At 43.8% G+C, this 15,030-nt stretch overlaps 1 protein-coding gene across 1 annotated transcript in view; it reads left to right on the top strand.

Annotated features, from left to right (window-relative positions):
* The window catches only part of NDUFB5 (NADH:ubiquinone oxidoreductase subunit B5), a 39,753-nt gene that overhangs the window by 16,396 nt on the left and 8,327 nt on the right, over positions 1–15,030 (top strand). The window contains exon 3 of the mRNA XM_073578784.1: positions 3,178–3,244. Within this exon, the coding sequence (XP_073434885.1) occupies positions 3,178–3,244 (67 nt within the window). The remainder of the gene's footprint in view (positions 1–3,177; positions 3,245–15,030) is intronic.

The raw sequence follows: 15,030 nt of genomic DNA, 5'->3' as shown, positions 1-15,030 counted from the left end.
TTGAAAGACTCTTAGCTGTCTACAAAGTGTTTACAAGCTGTAATGCTTTCAAAAGGGGGTGCTACTAGGTACTAACCATGCAAGGTGCCCAGACTTTTGCATCGGCCCACTTTCCCCTAGTACTTCTCCGGTTTATTAAACGTGTTTATTTCAGCAGGACAGGGGTTAATCGGCCATGTTGGAAATCCCTGTGTTCATCTGTTCTTGGTTAGCCACTCTTTATCCCTATAAAATATGGGCTCTCTTACCTAGTCTTTGTCAGAGTTAGCTCTTGCTTCATGACAAAAGGAGGGAAAGAAGTTGGTATGAGAGATTGCTGAAAGAGTTAAACAGTTAGGTCCATATATATTTGAGACAACATTTTTCTAATTTTGGAACTAGACATTACCACAATGAATTTTAAACAAAACAATTCAGATGCAGTTGAAGTTCAGACTTTCAGCTTTCATTTGAGGGTATCCACATTAAAATTGGATGAAGGGTTTAGGAGTTTCAGCTCCTTAACATGTGCCACCCAGTTTTTAAAGGGACCAAAAGTAATTGGACAGATTAAATAATTGTAAATAAAATGTTCATTTCTAGTACTTGGTTGAAAACCCTTTGTTGGCAATGACTGCCTGAAGTCTTGAATTCATGGACATCACCAGGACGCTGTGTTTCCTCCTTTTTGATGCTCTGCCAGGCCTTCACTGCGGTGGTTTTCAGTTGCTGTTTGCTTGCGGGCCTTTCTGTCTGAAGTTTAGTCTTTAACAAGTGAAGTGCATGCTCAATTGGGTTGAGATCAGGTGACTGACTTGGCCATTCAAGAATATTCCACTTCTTTGCTTTAATAAACTCCTGGGTTGCTTTGGCTTTGTTTTGGGTCATTGTCCATCGGTAGTATGAAACGACGACCAATCAGTTTCGCTGCATTTGGCTGAATCTGAGCACACAGTATGGCTCTGAATACCTCAGAATTCATTTGGCTGCTTCTGTCCTGTGTCACATCATCAATAAACACTAGTGACCCAGTGCCACTGACAGCCATGCATGCCCAAGCCATCACACTGCCTCCGCCGTGTTTTACAGATGATGTGGTATGCTTTGGATCATGAGCTGTACCACGCCTTCGCCATACTATTCGCTTTCCATCATTCTGTTAGAGGTTGATCTTGGTTTCATCTGTCCAAAGAATGTTCTTCCAGAATTGTGCTGGCTTTTTTAGATGTTTTTTTTAGCAAATTCCAGTCTAGCCTTTTTATTCTTGATGCTTATGAGTGGCTTGCACCGTGCAGTGAACCCTCTGTATTTACTTTCATGCATTCTTCTCTTTATGGTAGATTTGGGTATTGATATGCCTACCTCCTGGAGAGTGTTGTTCACTTGGTTGGCTGTTGTGAAGGGGTTTCTCTTCACCATGGAGACTATTCTGCGATCATCCACCACTGTTGTCTTCCGTGGGCGCCCAGGTCTTTTTGCATTGATGAGTTCACCAGTGCTTTCTTTCTTTCTCAGGATGTACCAAACTGTAGATTTTGCCACTCCTAATGTTGTAGCAATTTCTCGGATGGGTTTTTTGCAGCTTAAGGATGGCTTGTTTCACTTGCATGGAGAGCTCCTTTGACCGCATGTTTCCTTCACAGCAAAACCTTCCAAATGCAAGCACCACACCTCAAATCAACTCCAGGCCTTTTATCTGCTTAATTGAGAATAACATAACGAAGGGATTGCCCACACCTGTCCATGAAATAGCCTTGGAATCAATTGTCCAATTACTTTTGTTCCCTTTAAAAACGGGGTGGCACATGTTAAGGAGCTGAAACTCCTAAACCCTTCATCCAATTTTAATGTGGATACCCTCAAATGAAAACTGAAAGTCTGAACTTCAACTGCATCTGAATTGCTTTGTTTAAAATTCATTGTGGTAATGTCTAGAACCAAAATTAGAAAAATGTTGTCTCTGTCCAAATATATATGGACCTAACTGTGACTGTTTGGTTTGTACGCTTGATCCCTTATCCTTCCCTGTTTTGGTTCCTTCCCTTCTTGCAAACCCTGATAGATTCCTCTGTTATATGTGAGTGAATATTTTGTTTGTGTGTGGAGTTTTCAGTTTCCACTTGTCTTTGTTGCCCTGTCGGGTTGGTGTACTGCGGTGCAGAGTAGTGCCCCCTCTTCCCTGGGTGGAGGAAGGGGACACACAAAGGGATAACTTAAGAGATAAGGCAAGGGTGAAGGCCCTGTCGTCTTCACCATCTGAAGTATCCTGGGGAACAGGACGTGCTAGGGCGCCCCCTAGTGTTAGTGCTAGGAAAGGGAGCCCCTGGTCCCAGGTCACTTGACCGCTGTGTCGTGACATATATATTGGTTTTGCCTACAATACAAAGGAAATGTGTCCTTTTTTAACTTTAGGCCTTTTAGAGATCATTTCACCTTCAACTTGCTTAACTGTTCACAATAACAGTAATTTTGACCAGGGGTGCCCAATCATTTACATGCCACTGTATATATGTGTACAATGCTCAACATAAATGAGTACACCCCTTTTTGAAAAGTAAGATTTTATCGGTATGTCACTGAACACATTTTGACAAGACTGAGTTTCATAGAACATCCTTTTAAGTAAGGATAATAATGTAACTTTTATTACAAAATTTTCAGTTTTACACCATCAGCTATTTTGGGCGAGTGCTGTATTTTTTGTAGTAAAAATGGGTGCAAATCCTTTTCACATTTCAACCAGATATATAGTAAATATAATCCAAAAACTCCAGCACTCCAACGGTTCAATGAAAAAAAATGTTATTAATCCATATTCAGTGACAGCGATGTTTCAGCTCCTCATGTAAGAACCAAAACATCACTGTTATCAGATATGGATTAATAAGTCTGGCGTCTGGGCTGCACTTTTATGGCTTGCTGTGTTATTTTGCCATACTAAGTGACTTTGGCATTTATTCCACCCCAAAGTGTCAGGGTGACAGCCGAAGTGAAGTCTGCCACGATTCAGCTGCCACTTTTGACTGGATGCTGGACAAAACGGCACCAATATTTTTGCTCAGCCCTAAAGTGTAATGTTTTCAGAATCTCCACACGAAAATGGCACTCTATTGCTGTATTGTTATGTGTTCTGTAAATGTGCAATATAAAAACTGACTGCAGACAAGAACTAAGACCTAATTTGTCTTTTATTAACAGAAATTTTATACGTTGCTGACAGCCATACCTGCAGGAATAGCCATTGCGCTCATCAACATTTTTATTGGTAAGATACTAATAGACTATGGGAGGCCGATTTTGTTTTTACATATTAACCCTCTTCACCCACAGGCCTGTCTTCACCTTCGTGACCAGGCCAAATTTTACAATTCTGACCATTGTCACTCTGAGGTAATAATTCTGGAACACTTCAGCGGATTCCACCGATTCGGAGTGTTTTTTTCGTGACGTATTGGACTTTATGCTAGTGGTAAATTTAGGCCGAGATTTTTTGAATTTACCGTATTTTTCGGATTATAAGACACACTTTTATAATCCCCAAAATTAGGGGGAAAATTGGGGGTGTGTCTTATAACCCGAAGACTGGTGTTACCGAGGGGTTAATGCTGCGGGCCCAGAGCTGGGGGTGTTGCGGTGGTGGTGCGGCGGGTGTCCGGTAGTCCTGAGATGGTGGTGCGGCGCCGCATATGGCGGCCACTGTTCTTCCGCGGTCTGGCTTCCGGCTTCACACTTGGCGCAGGTGGAAGAAAGCCGAGATCTCCATCCGCGCCTGCCTCAACGCGATGCCTGTGGGAGAATAGCCGCGGATGCGGCACAGATGGAGCTCTCGGCCCGGCCTCGATGATGTCACCGCTGGTCAATGATGCTGTGCTCGCAGCAGCTCATTCACCAGTGGTTCTCAGCCTGGACGGTCTCATCTTGGCACATGAATTATGGCGTGGGACAGAACGACAGGCAGGTATGGTATACTGTTTTTTTTTTTTTTTTGGTTTATTACAGGAGAACGATGGCTTCGGTGGAGTAGGTGTTTGCTGAGTATAACTGTGTTTGTTATTTTTAAACACAGTTTTACCTTTTTATTTAGTCTTATTTCTAATAAAGGACTTTATTTTGTCTTTATTTACCATACTACTATAAGATTAGTAATGGATAGGTGTCTTATAGATGCCTCTCCATTAATAAACTGTGGGCTTTATGTCACCCGACACAATGCAAAGGTGACATCAACCCCACTTGACACTGCTACTGTGCAAGTGGGAAGAGCCGGCAAAGTGCCAGAATTGGTGCATCTAATAGATGTGCCTTTTCTGGGAATCTACAGGCTGCTATTTTTAGCCAGGGGGGGGGGGAAGATATCCATGGCCACTTACCAGCCTGAGAATACCAGCCCCCCAGCTGTGAGCTTTAGCAAGGCTGGCTGTCAAAAATGGGGGGGATCCCAAGTTGTTTTTTTAAATTATTTAAATAAATAAAAATAAGGTGTGGGGACCCCTCTATTCTTGATAACCAACCTTGCTGACAGCTGAGGATTGCAGCCCCCAGCTGTGAAATTTGCTTGGCTGGTTATAGAAAATACGGGAGAACCCATGCCGGGTTTTTCATTCATTCATTTAGTTATATCGCAGGCGGCAGGTGAGGAATACCCCCATCATCCGCTGTTCCTGTCACTGTTATTTAGCAGCAGCAGGTGTAGTTTGATGGGAGTAATAGGTTATTGTTTTGACTTGAACATAACTCTCTTCATTCTCCTCCGCTTGTGCCGATCGCAGGCAGAACAGGGGAGATTGATGAGTGTCGTCTTCAGCACCCGACGCCGGGGAACAGCACTTACTGTAGCGCTTCTTCCCTGGTGCCGATGCGTGTCACATGGATGACATCCATGTGTCTTCTCCGTGTGCATGTGTGCGGGACGTTTTGCAGCCCTTGCTGACTGTAAAAAACGGACATGTCTACATGTGGGGCAGACGGACACACGGTCCGTGGAAACACACTGGCATGTGCACAGACCCATTCATTTGAATGGGTCTATGTGTGTCAGTGTCTCCTGTACGTGTGGAAACTGTCACCACACGTATCGGAGACATGGATGTGTGAAAGAGGCCTACAGCTGAGGAGGGAGAGAAGAGCACGTCTCCTCCTCTGCAGGGATGGGTAGTGATTGGTGGAGGGAACTGTTGCTGAGCTGCCTCCACCAATAATAATAATAAATTTTATTTTTATAGCGCCGACATATTCCGCAGCACTTTACATTTCAGAGGGGATTTGTACAGACAATAGACATTACAGCATAACAATAATCACATATAGTAGATTATAACAAATAACAAGAGGAGTGAGGGCCCTGCTCGCAAGCTTACAGTCTATGAGGAAAGAGGTAGACACGAAAGGTGGGTGGTAACAGTTGCTCTGATTGTATGGACCAGCCATAATGTTAAGTGTGTAACAGTACAGACACAGAGGGCTAATGGATGCATAAAGCATGTGGGAACATGATGCTGGGAACCTGGTTATGGTAAAACTTTTGGCTCTGCCACACAGGGATAGGTTAGGTTAATGTGTTGAGGCGATAGGCCAGTCTGAAAAAATGCGTTTTCAGGACACGCTTAAAATTGTGGGGATTGGGGATTAATCGTATTGACCTGGGAAGTGCATTCCAAAGAATTGGCGCAGCACGTGTAAAGTCTTGGAGACGGGAGTGGGAGGTTCTGACTATTGAGGATACTAACCTCAGGTCATCAGCAGAACGGAGGGCGCGGGTAGGGTGGTATACTGAAACAAGGGAAGAGATGTAGGGTGGTGCTGAGCCATGGAGGGCTTTGTGGGTGAGGGTAATAAGTTTATACTGAATTCTGGAGTGGATGGGTAGCCAGTGTAATGACTGGCACAAGGTAGAGGCATCGGTGAACGGTGAACACCAATCACATATCTGTCCCTGCACACTATTTAATGTTGCAACTACGGTACTCACAAGTCCGAGATCCTTTTAGGAAAGGTGAGCAAACATTCCCCATCATCCTTCAGCATATACTGTATCAATGGGTATATTCTGAAGGATGGATGGGGGTTCTAGCCATCATCACATGTCATTCACAGATCCCCCATAACAGAGCTTCATCCACAGATAATATTTTTACATTTTATTAAAGGTTTTTGCACACTATTTGGCTCACAATATTTGTTTTTATTATTTTCCTCTCTAAAATCTAGATACATCTTATAATAAGGCGTGCTTATAAAGCGAAAAATACAGTATTTTTGATAATTTTGAAGTTTTGACAAAAATGTAGAAAATTTTGCAATTTCCAAGTTTTTTTTTTTATTTTTATACCCTTAACCCCTTCATGACCCAGCCTATTTTGACCTTAATGACCTGGCCATTTTTTGCAGTTCTGACCAGTGTCCCATTATGAGGTAATAACTCAGGAACACATTCTAGCAATTGAGATTTTTTTTCGTGACATATTGGGCTTCATGTTAGTGGTAAATTTAGGTCGATAATTTTTGCGTTTATTTGTGAAAAAAAAACCGGAAATTTGGCGAAAATTTCGCAATTTTCAAATTTTGAATTTTTATTCTGTTAAACCAGAAAGTTATGTGACACAAAATAGTTAACAAATAACATTTCCCACATGTCTACTTTACATCAGCACAATTTTGGAAACATTTTTTTTTTGGTTAGGAAGTTATAAGGGTTAAAAGCTGACCAACGATTTCTCATTTTTACAACAAAATTTACAAAACCATTTTTTTTTAGGGACCACCTCACATTTGAAGTCACTTTGACGGGTCTATATGGCTGAAAATACCCAAAAGTGACACCATTCTAAAAACTGCACCCCTCAAGCTACTCAAAACTACATTCAAGAAGACTATTAACCCTTCAGGTGCTTCACAGGAACTAAAGCAACGGGGATGGAAAAAATGGACATTTTATTTTTCCAAAAAATAATTATTTTTTTTTAGCATCAATTTTTTCATTTTCACATGGGTAACAGGATAAAATGGATCCTAAAATTTGTTGGGCAATTTCTCCTGAGTACACCGATGCCTCATATGTGGTCATAAACCACTGTTTGGGCACACGGCAGGGCCCGGAAGGGAAGGAGTGCCATTTGACTTTTTGAATGGAAAATTAGCTCCAATCATTAGCGGACACCATATCGACATTTCTTATATGTCTACTTCACATCAGCATTATTTTAGAGACATCATTTCTTTTGCTAGAGGGGTTAAAAGTTTATCAGCAATTTATAATTTTTTCTTCAAAATTTACAAAACTATTTTTTTAGGGACCACATCACGTTTGAAGTGACTTTGAGCAGCCTATGTGACAGAAAATACCAAAAGTGACGCCACTTTAAAAACTGCACCCCTCAAAGTGCTCAAAACAGCATTAAAGACATTTTGTAACGCTTTAATTACTTCTCAGGAATTTAAGTAATGTGGAAGGAAAAAAGAAACATTTTAATTTTTCCTGCAAAAATGTTGCTTCAGTCCCAAATTTTGAATTTTCACAAGGGTAACAGAAGTAAATGGACCATCCAATTTGTTGTGCAATTTCTCCTATGTACAACAATATCCCATATGTGATGCATGGCAGGGCCCGGAAAGGATGGAGCGCCAAATGAATTCTGGAGTGCAATTTTGGCTGAAATAGATTGCAGATGCCATGTCACGTTTGAAGAGCATCTGAGGTACCAAACCACAGAAACCCCCACAAGTTTTGGAAACGACAGCTCTTGATGAATTCAACTAGTGGTGTAGTGAGCATTTTTAACTCTCAAGCTATTCACAGAATTGTATAACATTGGAAGTCAATGTAAAATTATCATTTTTTTTTTCCTCCACTAAAATGTTACTTTGGATCTAAGTTTACAATTTTCAAAAAGGGTAATAAGCCAAAATGAACTATTCATTTTTGTCATGATTTGTAGTCTTGCCCTGTCCTGTATTTTGTATAATATGTCATTTAACTTTCCTCTGGTTCATTTGCTGTAAATTAACCATGTCTCCTTCCCCCAATACTTTGCAATGTCTTGTGATGTACCTGGACCATAATCTAATTTAGGCTTGTGTCAACAGCTAGTGGAACTTTGGCTATTGTTTTCCTAAGCAGAAGATAACCTACAATACACATCCTGTAGACTAAGTGGAGCCCTTACATTTCTAGAATCTTCTGATGGACCAAACTATTGAATAGTAGGTGTGACCCCTACCCCCCTTCAGATGGACTGATCCCAGGAGCCCTGACAATACATTCTTGCTTTAAGATCAGTTGTGAGTTGGATGCAAAAAGAGAAGGATGAGGCTGTCTGAGGAAGCTTCGGCCTCTGTGTGATCGTGGTGGATTTCTGGGACTCTTAAAGGACTATGGTTTTGTGATCTGGCACAAGGATTGTCGGGAGGTGCCCCCGAATCAGTTTCCTGTGGACTTATTTTGGGACTCTGCAAATTACCTTCGTGTTGTTCCTGTTTTTTGGTCAATAAATCTGTTGGATTATTCCCAGGCCTGTTGTCCCTCCTTGCTCTGGAGAATACTCCCGTCACAAACTGGTTGGCAGCGGTGGGATCAGAGCAGAAGAAATGGAGGACAACGGCCCATCAACTTCTGGAACCAGAGCCTCAGAGTACAAGAACTGGACTGCAAAGAACCTACAAACAAAGGCCCGTGAACTGGGAGTCAGCTGCAAGGGACTCTCCAAGGAGCAGCTGATTGAAGCTTTGGAAGCAGTTCGCCTGCAAGATGATGCTGAGGAAGGATCCTCACAGCAAAGAGAGGAAAGGCGGCAGTCGGAGGTAAATACCCAAAAAAGTCAGTGGGTTGTGTGGTACGAGGAGGAGATGGCCTTACTGGGAGAAGAGGCTACCATAGAAGATAAGAGGGAGGTCATGCGCACAGCCAAGGAGAGGCAGCGCAGGATGGAGGAGAGGGCAATGCTGGAGAGGGAGATCGCTTTGGAGGCAGCGAGAAGCTCCAGACAGACTGTACCCACAGCATCCCCCATGAGGGAACTCCCCAGAGTGTCCCGCAAAGACTTCAAGCCGTTTAATGAGGCTTCCGGTGACATTGAGGGCTTCTTCCTGGACTTTGAGCATCAGTGTCGATTAATGGAAGTCCCGGAAAGGGAGCGCGTCCGACATCTTGTGGGGCTCTTAGAGGGTGGAGCTGCCGCAGCCTATAGAGCTATGGACCCTCGGTGGAACTGTGAGTATGCAGAGATTAAACGGACTGTTCTAGAACATTATGCTGTGACCCCAGACACTTACAGGACCCAGTTTCGTACTTTAGCCTGTAATGAGGAAGTGTCTTTCAAGATGTATGCCCACAGACTCAAACAAATATGTAATCGCTGGCTGGAGGCAGAGGAGGCCTTAACCTGGAACACCTGTCTCCAGGTTATCCTAAAAGAACAATTTTTTGCCCAGTGCCCCGCTGAGATCAGGGAATGGGTGCGTGAAAGGAAACCTGCTACAGTGGAAGAAGCTGCATCTCTCGCTGATGAGGCTCTCACCATCAAGCCTCGGTGGAGAGTTCTGTTGGAGGATGGAGAGAGGCCTACCAGCTCCACAACACCGGTGGCCCCCAGTTCTTCTGTCCCCATTGTTCCCCGTTCCTCTGAGCCACCACCTCGTGTTGATACCTGTGTTAATGTGCCTCCTGTTGCTTCCACTGCGTTTTCTGGAATACGACGAGGAGAGGAAGTAGCAGAGCGCAGGTGTTATGGTTGTGGGCATCCGGGGCATCTGCAGGCCTCATGTCCAGCCAGCTCATGGAGGAATCGTCCTCAAACCCCTACAGCACCTTCAGGTGGGAGCCGACCGGCAGGTTCCCTTACTCCTCGCCCAAGAGGACGCATTGGATGGAGTGAGACACAGCACAGATGCTATAGATGTGGGCAGCCTGGGCATCTGCAAGCCTCCTGCCCAGCTGTTCAAATGAGGATTGATCCTGTACCCAATCATATTATTAATTATGTACAGCCAAGTGCCATGGAGGAAGACGTGTCACCACTAAGTGAGGACTGGCCTAGTGCCTCACCCACCCATGTTGCACCACTAGGAGTTTATGGTGTGCGACCCGCAGCTATGACGACTTCAGCTCATCGAGGTAAGCACTTGCAGGAGGTCGTGCTGGATGGACAAAGACTTGTTGGATTTTGTGACTCAGGGGCTTTCCTCACGCTGGCTGATCCCCGAGTGGTTCGGCCTGAGGCAATCCATAGAGGACCTGGAATTGTCATTGAACTGGCTGGTGGACAATGGAGGACTATTCCCACAGCCACTGTGGATCTGAACTTTGGTTTTGGGGTCAGGCGATGTTTGGTTGGGGTGATGGGTGGTCTGCCTGCAGCTGTTCTCCTGGGCAATGATGTGGGAAAGCTACGATGCCAATTCGTGGCTGCATGAAGCCACATGTAAGTTACGCCATGCCTGTGTGTACTTAACCAGTGACCTGTAGAGGTCCCTAGTACGTACACAAATTAGGAGGGGAAGGGATTGTCATGATTTGTAGTCTTGCCCTGTCCTGTATTTTGTATAATATGTCATTTAACTTTCCTCTGGTTCATTTGCTGTAAATTAACCATGTCTCCTTCCCCCAATACTTTGCAATGTCTTGTGATGTACCTGGACCATAATCTAATTTAGGCTTGTGTCAACAGCTAGTGGAACTTTGGCTATTGTTTTCCTAAGCAGAAGATAACCTACAATACACATCCTGTAGACTAAGTGGAGCCCTTACATTTCTAGAATCTTCTGATGGACCAAACTATTGAATAGTAGGTGTGACCCCTACCCCCCTTCAGATGGACTGATCCCAGGAGCCCTGACAATACATTCTTGCTTTAAGATCAGTTGTGAGTTGGATGCAAAAAGAGAAGGATGAGGCTGTCTGAGGAAGCTTCGGCCTCTGTGTGATCGTGGTGGATTTCTGGGACTCTTAAAGGACTATGGTTTTGTGATCTGGCACAAGGATTGTCGGGAGGTGCCCCCGAATCAGTTTCCTGTGGACTTATTTTGGGACTCTGCAAATTACCTTCGTGTTGTTCCTGTTTTTTGGTCAATAAATCTGTTGGATTATTCCCAGGCCTGTTGTCCCTCCTTGCTCTGGAGAATACTCCCGTCACAATTTTGTTACGCAATTTGTATTGCGCCAATACCCTTTATGTGGTTGAGAACTACTTTTGCGGCACAGTGGAAAGCTCAGAAGGGAAGAAGTGCCATACTGGACTTCAGATTTTGCTGTAATGGTTTGAGGGTGGGAAGTCACATTGGCAGAGGCTCTGAGATGCCTGAACAGTAGAACCCCTCCATAAGTGACCCTATTTTACAAACCACCCCCAAATAATTCATTTTGGGGTGCAGTGATCATATTGACACCACATGTGCCTCTCAGAATTTTTTCTCATTGGGTGGTGAAGAAAGAATCATATTTTTACTAGGGTTGATTGAATAGCTTCGGATAAGAGCTTATTACTGAATTAAATAAAAATGAATACTTTTTAAATTTTACTGCAACCACCAAGTACTGAGTCAATAAAGTTTTTTAGATTTAAATATTTTTATAGAAGAAGGTACAATTCAGACTCAGACATCCAATAAGCCCACGGACTCAAATAGTTACATTTCATTGGACAGCTGCCACCTCCCGAACTGGCTTATAAATGTCCCTAAGAGCCAACTCATAATGGCACACAGAAAATGCTCTAAGGCACATGATTTTAATTTGGAGGCCAATTTATTTGACAAAAATTTTTTGTTACAAATGTGAACTCTTGATACAAACAAAACAGTCAGTGGAAAAACTTCCAAGCACACGGTTACTCCATAATAAGGTTAAAAATATTATTTATACATTAGCTGACGAGGTCCCCATCATAAATCAATTTAATGCTAATACCCATATTCTTAGGAAAATCATAAACAGACATTGGGGCATCCTCAAAGAGTATACAATTATTGGGGAGAAATTACCTGATCGTCCTAGATTCATTTATAGAAAAGCGAGCAATCTGGGTAACATAATAGCCCCTATGATCTCTAAACCCATAGCGTTATCTGTTTCTCACCATCAACAAGTCCAATCCGTTTTTCTTCCATGCCGGAAATGTCAACCATGTAAAAAAACTAGACACTAAAAAACAATTTATCTCTAATGGCTCTATTGAATTTGGGATCAAGGCCTTCATTCAGTGCCCTTGCGGCAAATTATATGTAGGGCGTACTAAATACCCATTGCATGTCAGAATAAGTGAACATTTGCGTAATATCAATAAGAAATTCACTGGTCCTCCACTATCTATTTTCTGACTCACCATGGAGGTTCAGTTAAAGGCACTGTAATCACTGGCCTCCAAATAGTTAAAAAAAAAAAAAAAAAAAGTTGGCGGAAAGGCAATTATATTCATCAAATGTCCTGAGAGGAGAGCAGGTGAATCTTTGAATTGGACACTTTCATACCAATGGGCCTCAACAGTGAGATTGAGTTGTTTGCTTTTAATACATAATTTATGGTCACATGTTATGCACTATAGTTATAAAGGCTCTCAGGACACCCACTGGACCATCCCTGATGAGGGAATCAGAGAATTTCGAAACACGTTGTATTGTTGGTCTAGATCGCGCTCCGTAGCCAGTCACGTGATCTATCACGTGACCGTGACGTCACGCAAGGTCCTGCAGTTCTGTAGTACCTTGCTGGCTTCTATCGAGGACACTTCACTTACACGCAAAAGCGCGATATACACATTGAGGGATGATGATGATGAAAATAATCTTTATATAGCGCCAACATATTCCGCAGCGCTTTACAGTTTAACAGTTTCAAAACACAAGTCATAAGTAACAACATTAACAATACAATAATTAAAGCAAAATAAGACAACCCTGCTCTTGAGAGCTTACAATCTACAATGAGATGGGGGAGATACAAAGTACAGGTGTGTATTTACAATGATGGTCCAGCCATCTTGAGGGAGTGGGGGATAGATGGAGATAGTGAATGGGCTACACACGCACACTTACACACAAAATGACTTTGATTAGTGAACGTGATAGGCCGCTCTGAACAAATGCGTTTTGAGGGAGTGCCTAAAACTGTGCAAATTGTGGATAGTCCTAATTTCTTGGGGTAGAGCATTCCAGAGGATTGGCGCAGCGCGGGAGAAATCTTGGGAGTCGGGAGTGGAAGGTGCGGATTAGTGCAGAGGTTAGTCGAAAGTCGTTTGCAGAGCGCAGTGGTCTGTTAGGCCGATAGACAGAAATGAGGGAGGATATGTAGAGGGGTGCCGCACTGTGGAGAGCTTTGTGGGTGAGAACAAGTACTTTGAATTGGATCCTATAATGAGTGGGCAGCCAGTGTAACGATTGGCGAAGAGCGGACGCATCCGAGTACCGATTAGCCAGATGGATAACCCTGGCCGCTGCATGGATGTCTGTCACTGGCCGGGACAGTGCCCCTTTTCCTTGGAAGGACCGTTTAAAGTGGACACTATTCATTCATTGGACGCACTCGCCTTCAAAAAGGTAAAAACTACTTATGTAAAAATGTGGCTCCATTGATTTATCAGACTCTATATTAGCACACGCAGCTTTGCATGTTTTCATGTTTATTACTACCTAAGAGTCATGTTTTTACTAATGCCATTTTTTGGCATTTTAGGATACATAGCGCAAATTATATTTAAATACTCCAATCTTGATCTATTTGGACAAAAGTGTGGTATTGTCTTATTTGCAGCGAGTATCCTAATCACGCTAGTGCCCCTGGTTCTCTGCATATTAATCATAAAAATTAGAAGTTTGAAAGTCAAAGGTCATATGGGAGAAATTTTACCACTATTATGAAGTACAATATGTCTCAGAATCAGTGGGATCTATTAACCCCTTCACGACCTATGACGCCTACGTAGGCGTCTTGAAAAGCAGTGCCCAAACGACCTATGACGCCTACGGAGGCGTCATGCTATAAATAGCCCCCCTGCGGGTCGGATGACCGGGGTCACTGAAGGGTCACCCGACCCGCACACAAAGGACCCTTCAGAGTTAACACCTTGGGGTGTGGCTTAGCCCCCACGTGCCTACGATCGCTCTGATTGGCTGTTAAAAGTGAAACTGCCAATCAGAGCGATTGTAATATTTCACCAATGAAAATTGGTGAAATATTACAATCCAGCCATGGCCGATGCTGAAATAGCATCGGACATGTCTGGACACCGAGACCCGACCCCCCCACACCGACTGACGGCACCGATCGGCTGCCGCCACCGTCTGATGGCACCGATCGGCAGCCGCCGTCATAATCTGCCCCCCCCCGCCTTCCCTCCGCCCCCCCCAGCCCTCCGATCACCCACTCTCACCCTCCTTTGTGCCTCCGACCTCCCGCTATCCGTCCCGGTGTCCCGCCGTCCAGCGTCATGGGCGCCGCCATCTTGGAAGATGGCGGGCGCATGCGCAGTGCATCGAATCTGCAACGCTGCAGATTCAGTCATTTATTTTGATCACTATGATAAACTTTCCATTTTCCTTTTTTCCATTAGGGTTAGGGCTAGGGTTGGAATTAGGGTTAGGGTTAGAAATAGGGTTAGGGTTGGACTAAGGGTTAGGGTTGGACTAAGGGTTAGGGTTGGACTAAGGGTTAGGGTTGGACTAAGGGTTAGGGTTGGAATTACGGTTAGGCTTGTGGTTAGGGTTAGAGTTGGGATTTCGTTAGGGGTGTGTTGGGATTAGGGTTGTGGTTAGGGTTATGATTAGGGTTGGGATTAGGGTTAGGGGTGTGTTGGGGTTAGGGTTGGAGATAGAATTGAGGGGTTTCCACTGTTTAGGCACATCACGGGGTCTCCAAACGCGACATGGAGCCACCATTTATTCCAGCCAATTTTGCTTTCAAAAAGTCAAACGGTGCTCCCTCCATTTCGAGCCCCGACGTGTGCCCAAACAGTGGTGTACCCCCACTTATGGGGTATCAGGGTACTCAGGAAAAATTGCACAACAACTTTGGGGGTCTAATTTCTCCTGTTACCCTTGGGAAAATAAAAAAAAATGGGGGCTAAA

This window comes from Dendrobates tinctorius, unplaced genomic scaffold (genome assembly GCF_039654945.1).
Source record: "Dendrobates tinctorius isolate UK_male_01 unplaced genomic scaffold, ASM3965494v1 ptg000060l, whole genome shotgun sequence".
NCBI classification, from domain to species: Eukaryota; Metazoa; Chordata; class Amphibia; order Anura; family Dendrobatidae; genus Dendrobates; species Dendrobates tinctorius.
The sequence above is the reverse complement of the archived record's forward strand: the minus strand, read 5'-3'. Positions and strand labels throughout refer to the sequence as shown.